This window comes from Poecilia reticulata, linkage group LG20 (genome assembly GCF_000633615.1).
Source record: "Poecilia reticulata strain Guanapo linkage group LG20, Guppy_female_1.0+MT, whole genome shotgun sequence".
NCBI lineage: Eukaryota > Metazoa > Chordata > Actinopteri > Cyprinodontiformes > Poeciliidae > Poecilia > Poecilia reticulata.
In genome coordinates this window covers 21,906,632-21,917,283 of record NC_024350.1, presented here as the reverse complement: position 1 = coordinate 21,917,283, position 10,652 = coordinate 21,906,632, and the positions used below count along the sequence as shown (strand labels likewise).

The window sequence follows — 10,652 nt, the reverse complement described above, 5'->3', positions numbered from 1 at the left end:
GATGGATGGATGGATGGATGGATGGATGGATGGATGGATGGATGGATGGATGGATGGATGGATGGATGGATGGATGGATGGATGGATGGATGGATAGATTCAGAGAACGTCTCGTCTATGTCTCCATCCTGTATAGAAACTCTTACTTCCCAACAGGAAGAGGCTAACAAACCGTCTAAATATGGTTGAAGCTTCACCAACAGGAAACTCTTTAGAAGTCTGATGGAGAAAATGACTTTGTGTTTCTAATACTGGCTCCTAATCTCAAACAACAGCTCTTTATTTCCATCTGATATCTGGAGCGGAGATCCCGAGTCGAGCCGGCTAGCTGCTGTTTCTCGTGTGCTTTGCGGTCTCACCCCCGGTTACTGCACCCCCTTTACTGTGCGGACTGTGAGAGAGCGGGCTGGGTGGGTCGGACAGGGTGCGTTTGTGTCCAGGAGGCGGGGGCGGAGGTCTCTTCTTGGACAGGGTGGAGCTGCCTCCTGGTGTGAGTGTGGAGGAAGGGCCGGATGGGGGAGGAGCTGGAGGAGTGACACATAAGACACATGAGGCGATGAAGTCAACGAATCAAACAAACCTAGGGCTGGACGCTATGGCTGAAAAAGTATCACGATACAAGCATTTCATATTGGTCAATATTTATAATTACTGATCAGTTTTTTCTTTTCAATATCTGAAATACTACCAAAATGGTGGCATAATTTTTCCGGCAATAAATCAATTAAATGCATGATAATTTCCATTTGTATTATTTATCTTTTTTTTTTTTTTCTTTTCTTTCTTTCTACCAAAAAATTGGATGATGAATGTCTTCAGTCTGGCGCACTGGTTTACAGATCATTCATATTTAATGTTATTTATTGTTTATGTTGTTTTATTAATTTATTTTGGCTTTGGATGCTTGGACATATTTAAAACGTCTTTCAGTTCCAGTATTAAATGTTCATTAGAATTTAAAGTTTAATTACCTTTGAGATTATTTTGCCATTGTGGCGGACACAAACGTATACATTTCACACCAGAATTTAGACTCTTATTTTGAAGGGGAGAGAGAAGACAAACTGTTGTCATTCATTCATTTTTCTGTTGGAAAACATTCTGCTGACTTCCTCAACATAAGCATTATATTTCTTTAAAATTCTCCCAAAAATTAAATATTATCGTTTATCGCAATAACTTCTGGGACAATTTATTGTCCAGGTAAATTAGTTATTGTGATAAAACGTTCTGGTTTTATCCACAGTTTTCAATTCACGCCGTTATTATTAAGCTTATTTTTAACCAGTCATGAGGCAACTGCTGCTGCGCAAGTTACTCAACAAGTTGTTGCTAGGCAACCAAAGATTGTGTCAGTTGCTAGGCAACCAAAGAATGAGTGAGTTAGTTGATTCCTTGTTTAGCTAGCTAGCTATAAGGAGTTCAGTGAATACTCTATATTTTGAATATCCTATCAGATGTATTAATTACTGATATTGATCATACGTCTATTGCAATATATATTGTTATTGATTTATTGTCCAGCCCTAAACAAACCCAACAAAAATAATCCCCAAAGCGGGGATGGAGGAGTCAGAACAAAACAGCAAAATTATCTGAATACAAATATAAGCCACTGGTGAAAGGATGGATTCGGGATGCTTGTTGAGGTTTTCTTCCTGAATTATGTCTAATGGGACTCACTAGTTTACTAATGTAAAGTAGGATGAAAGCAGCCAGTAGAGAGCTCAGCCAGAGAGCAATCAGCTGTGGTTAAAGGTTTACAGCTCAGCAACGGCAGGGCATCACTCCAGAAAGATTAAAAAATAACATAGGCAAGCAGTAATAGCGAGCCTACATGGTTCAGCCACCAAACTGCACATCTGAGCTGTAAAGAAGGAAACAAACCAAAGGGATAAAAAGGAGGGAAGAACTTAAACCAAGATATTCACTGATGTATGGTCGGGTGCCAGCCAGAGTGGCGTAGTGCGAATGAGAGCCAAGGAATGCCAAGTGTGGAGCTGAAAGAATAGAGAAACAAAAAAAGAGAAAGAAAAACAGAGCGGAGATGAGGAGTGTGGGAGAGAATCTCTGAGCGAGTCGGCCTTTATGAAGAGCTGCTCCCACACACACACACGCTGGAAAATAAGATGAAACCTTATCAGTGACAAGCAAAGCAAAAAGAGAAGAGAAAATGGCGAACAAGCTGAAGAGTTAGCGGGTTAATCTGTGGATGTTGCTTACTGTCTCAAAGATCGACTTTATCTATCTAACATTGCCCTACAACAACAAACTGCAGCTATTCATTAAAATCAGCTTCAGAGAGCAAAAAAAAAAAAAACAACTGAACCTTTGAGCTGTTACGCAAACTTTTTCACATATTGTCAACCACATACTTTAACTCATTTCATTGGAATATTATATAACAAAGGAACTTCTAAACAGACTTTGGAGGAGCTGCAGAAATCCACATTTTCTGTAGGAAACCCACCAAATCCAACTTTTTCACAGCAATCTCAATGGTTCAACTCTGATATTTTCACCCCCCAAAAAAAATCCAAATTGTGCCACAAAGGTACGCATCCAATTGTTTTCAAAGCGTCTCCAGTCTGACATAAACTCAACATTTATGTCATTGATGAGTCATGTGTCATAATTATTCACCAGAAGAAGCCAGACGTGGTAAATCAGGACATAAACAGTGGCTGAAAAGCATGCCTCTAAAATTATGAATGAAGTTTAAATCACAATCAGACCACTCTTGGCTCTGACTTCACATCCAAACAGATTTCTCTACAGACTGAGATTTAATGGGATGGTTTGGCCTAGTCAAATTCCAGAATAAAATCCAGTTAAAATTTTGTGACAATCTGTCTGAGTTTGAGCTAGAATGGGCAAAAGCCTTTAAATATGCTTCTACAGAAAAGACTCAAGGGGCTGAATGAAAATTTCTGACAATTTTTAAAAAGTCATATTCACAATTATAGCCTACTCATAGGTTGATACTGGTAAATTATAACAATAATAATAATAAAAAATCATAAAAAAGTGAAGTTTGTGACAAAATGTGGAAAAGTTCAATTGGTGTGGGTATCTTTTTCAAGCCTACAAACCAACAGAGTTCATTTCCTTTCCCAATTAACAGCAGAAACAGGCACAGAGTTGTAAATAAATGGACAGAAATGTCTTCAGTTAGAGACCAGTTTACGTGACAAAGAGGTCAGTTGAAGGCTGGGACGTCCACCGTGAGACGGCCAACTCTGATTAGATTTCAGGCCAACATAAGCAGCACAGTTCAGCTCTTTATTAGATTTGAACAAATTCACACTTCAACAGGCTGAGCTGAGTTCAACTCCAGATGTTTTGGGAACACAAGAAAAAATGTATTCTTATTTTGAGATTACATTACTGATTTTAACAATTACAAACACTAGTATTCTTTATGACTTCACAGATATACTTGTTCTTTTCCATTTTCCAACTTAGCCTAAGCATCAGATCATAAAGTCTCACCCTGACATTTTTCTGAAAGCTAAAAAGTTAATATTTCTTCCGTTATTGGAAATAACTGAGGTGCTATTTAGTTTAAATTCAACTTAATAACTCAGACATTTATCCAGTCAACAATGGCTACAGATGCAAAAAGAAATCAGCTCAAAATCTTTCAGCCTTTTTAGTCCTCATCAGTGACTTCCTGGTCTGAAACTCAATAATACTTCCTGATTAGTGAACAAACCACATACTAATGCTACTGGCTCAAGCTAACAGCTAAACTCTTTACTGTGGAAGTTGTTACTGAGTGAAAAATACACAATGTTAGTACATGCGGGAAGTTTTAAATGAAGTCGAGAGAGAAGATAACAGGAAGGCCACACAGAGTAAAGCAAAGGTAGTAATGCTAACTGGGCTAATTGTGCTAATTGTAATATACAGTTAAAAACAGATGTTTACATACAGTGAATAAAAGACACTGTATGAAGTGAGATATTGGCTGACATAAGTAGGAGTCAGCAAAAATAAACAAGGTGTTGCTGTAAATAAAAAAAAACTGGTGTGGGAAAGAAAACTCTTCAAAAAGAAACAGAAGAGCTATAATGAAATTCTTGACAACTGTATTAACTGCAGCTTGAAGCTTAAATGTCTGTTTTGCTCTGCAGCTGACGCTGGAATAACAACAGATTAAACGGCTTATGCAGCATTTTGTGATGCTTTTGACACTGATGATGTTGTGACAGAGGGAAGAGTGTTATTTTTAATTGCAATACTGCAGAGACGGCACAACAACCATAATTGGACAAGGTGTGTTTCCAGCGTCCCTTTCTTTAACACAATCATCACCTGCCTTCTCCTGAGGCTGCGTTTTCCTCCAAGTTTACTTTATAAGTAATCCTAATGACACCTGATTTCCGCCCTCTGATCTGTGTGCTGACAGACTGCATACCACTGCAGGGTGTGTGTGTGTGTGTGTACGTGTGTGTGTGTGGAGACTGAGCAAAGTGGAAACTTCCCACTAACCTGCTGCTAATTCTCTCTTGATAATGAACCATATATGTACAGATTTTCTCTACAGTAATAACACACACTGCAAAAACACAAAGTCTATATTTTGGTGAAGTTACTAGTGTAAATACTTTAGTAGAATTGAAATAAGACAAAAGTAACTTGCAAGTAAATTTATAGGACATAGTAGCTTGTTTTTAGTGAATAATTCCTTAATATTGATGAAAAAAGTTCTTGTTTCACTCCCTCGATTATTTCACAAGCAAAACTAGAACTTTGTCATCAATATTAAGGAATTATTTCTTAAAACAAGCTCCTATATCTTGCTAAAAAAGTTACTTGTCGGTTTTGTCTTATTTCAATTGTTCTGAGATATTTGGACTATAAACTTGACCAAAAACACTTGGTAAGATTTTGAGTTTTTTCAGTGCACAGCCTTTTATGCCTCCTTGGATTAGAAGCTCACATTTGCATCGATATCTGCAGGATCCTGAATTTGAATTTCAAAAAGCAGATAAACTCAGAAACCCGGCTGGAATAACAGCGGACGCTCTCGGAGCAGGCATGTCTGACCTTTGCCCTGGTTCCTGGGCGGCAGCGGCGGCCCGTCGGCCACAGGGGAGGAGCTGAGGTCGGTGGAGGCGCTGTACATCTGGTTGGTGAAGGCGCTATAGGAGAGCCGCTGCTGCTTGTCCCTCTGGCTGATGAAGCCCGGCAGGGAGAGCTTGTCGTGGGGGGACAGGCTGGAGGAGTGGCAGAAGCTCTGCGGCCTGGGAGAGCGGTCCTTCTTGATGGGACTGGGCTGGAGAGGGACCCGGACAAAGACACAGATCAGTCTCAAAATGACTTCCTGAACATAAAAACCTGGAAAACTGAGGCATTAAGAACAAGAAAATAAAATATATCTTCTCTGTCAGTTGTCCCCTGAACAAGTTGACTGCTTCTTGTATGCAGAGGAGTAAGTTTTCCTAAGTTGCTGTTGAATCCTGGGAGACTATATTATCGTATTTTCCGCACTATAAGGCACACCAGATTATAAGGCGCACCTTCAATGAATGGCCTATTTTAAAACTTTTTTCATATATAAGGTGCACCGCATTATAAGGCTATAGACGCCTCAGTTTGGGTTGCCAATTTGTTCCGTACTCTATTATTACACATCCACATTTGTAAAGAAGTGGTCCCCGAGTACTTTATATAGTTGTCTGCCCCAGTCATTGTTTCACTCACGGTGTTGCGATATTGTGCCCAACTGCTTTCTGGGTAACACAGACCAACCGACACACTGCAGTCGCAGTCTCTGTCTCTCTACCTCCGCCCCCCCTGGCTTTAAATGTATTATCAAAATTTAATAACAAACCAGCGTTCTGACAACTATCCCAGCATGCGCCGTGCACTTCTTCTACGGGGAAAATGAAGTCGGCGGCTGCTTACCGCAGTTGCTAGACCTGTTGTGGCTCAATATTGGTCCATATATAAGGCGCACCGGATTATAAGGCGCACTGTCGGCTTTTGAAAAAATTGAAGGTTTTTAGGTGCGCCTTATAGTGCGGAAAATACGGTAACTACTTTCTGCTTAAAAAGGAAAACAAACAGATAATTTCTGGCATTCTAATTGGTTGGAGTGTGGCTTGCCCAGAACACCATCCCTGCAAGAACCACAACTGTGTACATATTTATATCTAGTGCTTACAAACTTAGGCAGTTTGATTAATCTGATTAAATGTTTTAATCGGCTGACAGCATTAAATTAAGACCCCCGCAATTTATCTAAAAATTGTACATCGACACAACAATACCCTTTCTAACGCCACATCAGATCGTTTTTTGAAACAAGACTTAACTCTCAGTGCGGAAAGAAACGCAGCTTCGTTGTCCATCGCTGTTGTTTGCGCTTGTGCGTCAGATTTATGGCCGTACCAGAAACACAACACAAAGGTTCCTGCTCAATACCTTTTTTATTATTATTATAATTATTTTTGTATTTAGAAAGATAGATTTCCATCACATTCATTAATTACAACTTTACTCATTTAAGGTCGTACATGAGGATGGAAGCAGAAAGTCCAAGTGAGCAAAAATGTGAAGCACACCACCTGAAATAATACAATACCACGAGAACAAAAACACTCAATACTTTTTATATGTACAAAAGAAAAATGCGAATAATTGTGTGAACATTTCTAATGCATTAAAATCTATTTAATTAGTTAATTTAAATTAAGGCAGCAAAGGCCTGGCTTTGATTTTTATGCTTCCATTTTTAAATTTAGTTTCTTAAAACCAGGAGACGTGGAGACATGAACACCGTGTCGCCATCACCTTGTCGTCCAGGTCGTCGTCGCTCTCGTCCATCTCCTCCAGTCTGAGGCTCCACTCGTACTCCACATGGATGTGAGGATTGAACTTCCCCTCTGCAGCCTGGACAAGCTGAATCAGAGAAAAAAAGCACAAAAACACACAAATCAACATCTAAAATTATGCTTTATGAAAAACCCTACCTTTCGTGTCCGAGTTAGATCTGCAAAAGTATTTACGCATATTTAACTTCTTTATATTTACTGAATTTAGTGGCATTTTGTGAAAAACCAACACAAAGTAAAGCATAACTGAGAAGACTTCAAGGGTCTTGGTCTTATTGTTTGCTTATATTTCTGTCTGGCAAAAGGAAACGATTAAACCACTTTCCTTTAGAACCAGTTAGAGCTTGATGAGCTGGGTTGCAACAAGTGGAAACAAACAAAAACAGTTCTAAACATTTTATTCCGCAACTAAAAATTTGTATCCAGCTACAGAACTTCCTGTTTCTGCAATTGCAGCTGCAAATCTTTTACCATGTGTGTTAATGTACATACCGAAAATGTTAAAGTAAAGCCACAGCATGATACTTTCATCACCATGTTTTAGGATGAAGATATCTACAGTTGCAGAACTAATACTAGGGATGTTAAAATAAAAGGGGCTCAATACAAATGCATGCCACACTTTTCAGCTGTATATTTGTGAATCAATCAACCAATCAAGTTTATATGTATCGCATATTTCAGCAACAAGGCAGTTCAAAGTTCTTCACATCATAAAAACACAAAAATCAACAAAAAGTGCCGTCATTACACATCACAATGTTGATTAATGTTTAGTGTTGTGAAATTTTTTAAATTTCTTTGTCCAATTCACAATCAAGCACTATTTTGTGTTGGTAAAACACAAAATACATTGAAGTTTGCTGCAACTAGGCAAAATAAGGGTGTTTGAACATTTTTGTATGTCTAAAAAAATTTATGTAAAATGTATTTTAAATTCTACATACAGTGGGTACGAAACAGTCTGCTCATATTTGCATTAATAACAAGCACATTAACATTTTCTTCCACTCTGTTGTCCCAGTTGCCTGAGGCTCAACACAGACTCAACACTGCCATCTAGTGTTCTGTCTAAACACCTCCATTTCTCCTCAGCATCAATCCTATCTGGTTTGTTTTAAGCTCCAAAAATCTCTAACTTAACCAAACTGATGTTTATGTTTTTAGTGTGTTTTCATGGCTTTAACCGGAGGGTTTATTTTTGTATTTTCTCCTCCGACATCCATCGTTTCCAGCTGCACTTACTGCCTCCTCGCACTGAGTGTTCCTCAGTTGCCTGGCAACATCCAGGGCCGTCTCTCCGTTCTGATTGGCTGAGAAAAGGGAAAGAGGCAAAAAAAAAAGAAGAAAATGATTAACACTTTGAGGCTGATGCGCGCGCACAGACGGCAGAGGATGAGCGTGACTCACCGATGTCGGTGGCCGGCTTGCCTCTCAGGAGCAACTTGAGGCACTCGGGCTTTTCGTAGATGCAGCAGTAATGCAGGGCGGTGTTCCCCCACTCGGTCTGCTTATCCAGGTTACCACTGCAGGAAAAACCACTCTGATTCATCACTTTTTGCGTCTGTGACATGTAATTACGCAACATTTTAAGAAATTACATTTAATAAGTGAGGTTATTATTTAAAGCTTTATCTGTGGTGGATAAGCAATTGGAAAAAGGGAATAAATTAAAGCAGAGAGCAAGAGCTTGACCCATTTCTTTTTGCCTTGTGGGAATCTGAGCAGAGCAGCACTAAGCCTACCTCTGCTCGTCAGCTATATATATATATAGATATATATATAAAGAGACTAATACAATTTGCTTCTGCAGACAAGTTTTCCTTCTCTTGCAGATATAGAGTGCTAATCCACACATGTGTGGATTAGTTTTTCGCTACCTGTTCTGCACAAGGAAGTCCACCAGATGCAGTGAGGTCTGGTCGGCGGTCCGGACGGCGTAGTGCAGAGCTGTCTCTCCAGCTTCCTGCAGGGGGCCATCAAACACAACAGAGCCACACTGAGGCAACATCCATTCTGTATTCTGGGGTGTGTGTGTGTGTGTGTGTGTGTGTGTGTGTGTGTGTGCGGTGTGTGTGTGAGAGGTTGTTTGAGGATTTAAACAAACTGCAGTAAACAAAATGGCTCCGAAAAATAGCAATTCTGCATTGTTAAAGCTGAGTTTTTGTAAATTTTGCTTCTAAAAAAGATTTTAAATTCACAAACAGGGATGGAAATATGAGAAAATAATTACTGCATCCACCTTTGAAAAGGTCAAAGGATGGACTAGCCTCTTTATGTCGCGCAAAGCCGGGGTTTGGATGTCACTTTGCGGCAATCGGAGTTACTGACAGCAGCAGATCAGATAGTGGTGACTCAGACTTCACAGTGCAGACGACAGCAGCAGCAGCAGCAGCTCCCTTCGTCACCAAATCACATCCTCTCTCATCCTTGTTACTCTGCTACACCGTCGCACACCTAATTTTTTAATCAGAGGAACTACCGTGTTGGCATTGTAAAACCCTGACCCATTTACGTCGGATTAAATCTGATCATGCGTGCCGTCTCCACCGCCCGTTATTTAACTTTTATTAAACGCCTGAAGAGGCGCCGCAAACGGAGAGCAAACTGCAGGAAAAGGGCAGTGCGGCAAAATAAATAAAAGACGAAAAGAATAGACACAAGAGCACATGTGTCGCCATTTAAGGGACTCAGGAATCGGCACAGATGTTGCAGATCTAAGTGGCAGCGGTTTGCTGGCTAGCAGCACCTGCTGTGGTAAAGTCTGTAAGATGACTCAGACTTTTTCCAGTCGCTTAAAATATCTTATTGTTGGGTTTTTCAAGTCGCTTAATGATGAAACCCTCTAGATCTGTGGACTGCTGGGAGTTTTAAGTGGTTATATTACATATGTTTGTGCATTTCTATGATTTACAATAAGCCTATCTTGGTTCTATAATACATAATCTGCATGCTTAAGATGCTTTCTTTGGTATTTTTGGATGAACCTAGTTAAATACAACACTTGAGTCTACTTTAACTTTTAATGACTGAATAATTCATATGTCTGGATCAGCTGGCTTAAACAAACATTTCTCTACAGAAGGAAAATAAAAGTTAATCGTCATTTTAAATTAAATGCGTTCATTTCCAGAGCACGCCTTTCAGCTTGATCTAGGATTTAAGAAAGCAAAATGGAACGAAAAATAAAAACATGGCTGTGCAGAAACATTTGTCTTCTTGTACCAACAGGACTCTCCGGACACGCTCAGTAGTGACGCAGCGGTCCCACTTACCGGTCCCGCCTCCGGCAGCGGCTCCATCAGCTCCACCCCCTCGGCGTAGACCTGGATGAGAGCCAGCAGGTCCCGGGTCTGGATAGCCTCAAACAACTCGATCATCTTGGCCGCCGCCGACGTGCACGTCTTCTTCGCGTACTTGTGGTCCACGTACTTGGCATTGATGAACTCCTTCCTCACCGTCCTGAGGACAAAGTCGAGTTTCTCAAGAAGGTTTTCTGTGAAGGAGACGCCCGATTGGAGGAAGTACTTACATGTCGCTTGAGGGGTTTGGCTTCGGAGAAGGGGAGGGAAGGTTGCCCTCCATGATTTCATTGAAACTACTGTTTCCTACATTCTTGGCCAACTGAGAGAAAGACAGAAACATGCAGTCAGATCAGGTTATTACAATTCACAAGCTGTAATTAATATGGATGGATGGATGGATGGATGGATGGATGGATGGATGGATGGATGGATGGATGGATGGATGGATGGATGGATGGATGGATGGATGGATGGATGGATGGATGGATGGATGGATGGATGGATG

General features: G+C 40.3%; 1 protein-coding gene across 5 annotated transcripts in view; it reads right to left on the bottom strand.

Moving 5' to 3' along the window:
• Positions 1–10,652, bottom strand: part of asap1b (ArfGAP with SH3 domain, ankyrin repeat and PH domain 1b) — a 65,590-nt gene that overhangs the window by 5,110 nt on the left and 49,828 nt on the right. For 2 of the 5 annotated variants that reach the window (XM_008396644.2, XM_017301862.1), the window contains 8 exons: positions 10,375–10,466; positions 10,118–10,304; positions 8,723–8,808; positions 8,253–8,368; positions 8,088–8,155; positions 6,802–6,909; positions 5,053–5,281; positions 360–524 (listed from right to left, as the gene is read on the bottom strand). In XM_008396644.2, the coding sequence (XP_008394866.1) occupies positions 360–524; positions 5,053–5,281; positions 6,802–6,909; positions 8,088–8,155; positions 8,253–8,368; positions 8,723–8,808; positions 10,118–10,304; positions 10,375–10,466 (1,051 nt within the window). Of the gene's footprint in view, positions 1–359; positions 525–1,931; positions 2,001–5,052; positions 5,282–6,801; positions 6,910–8,087; positions 8,156–8,252; positions 8,369–8,722; positions 8,809–10,117; positions 10,305–10,374; positions 10,467–10,652 lie in introns of all 5 variants that reach the window. The other 3 variants (XM_008396646.2, XM_008396647.2, XM_008396645.2) reach the window with 2 other exon arrangements.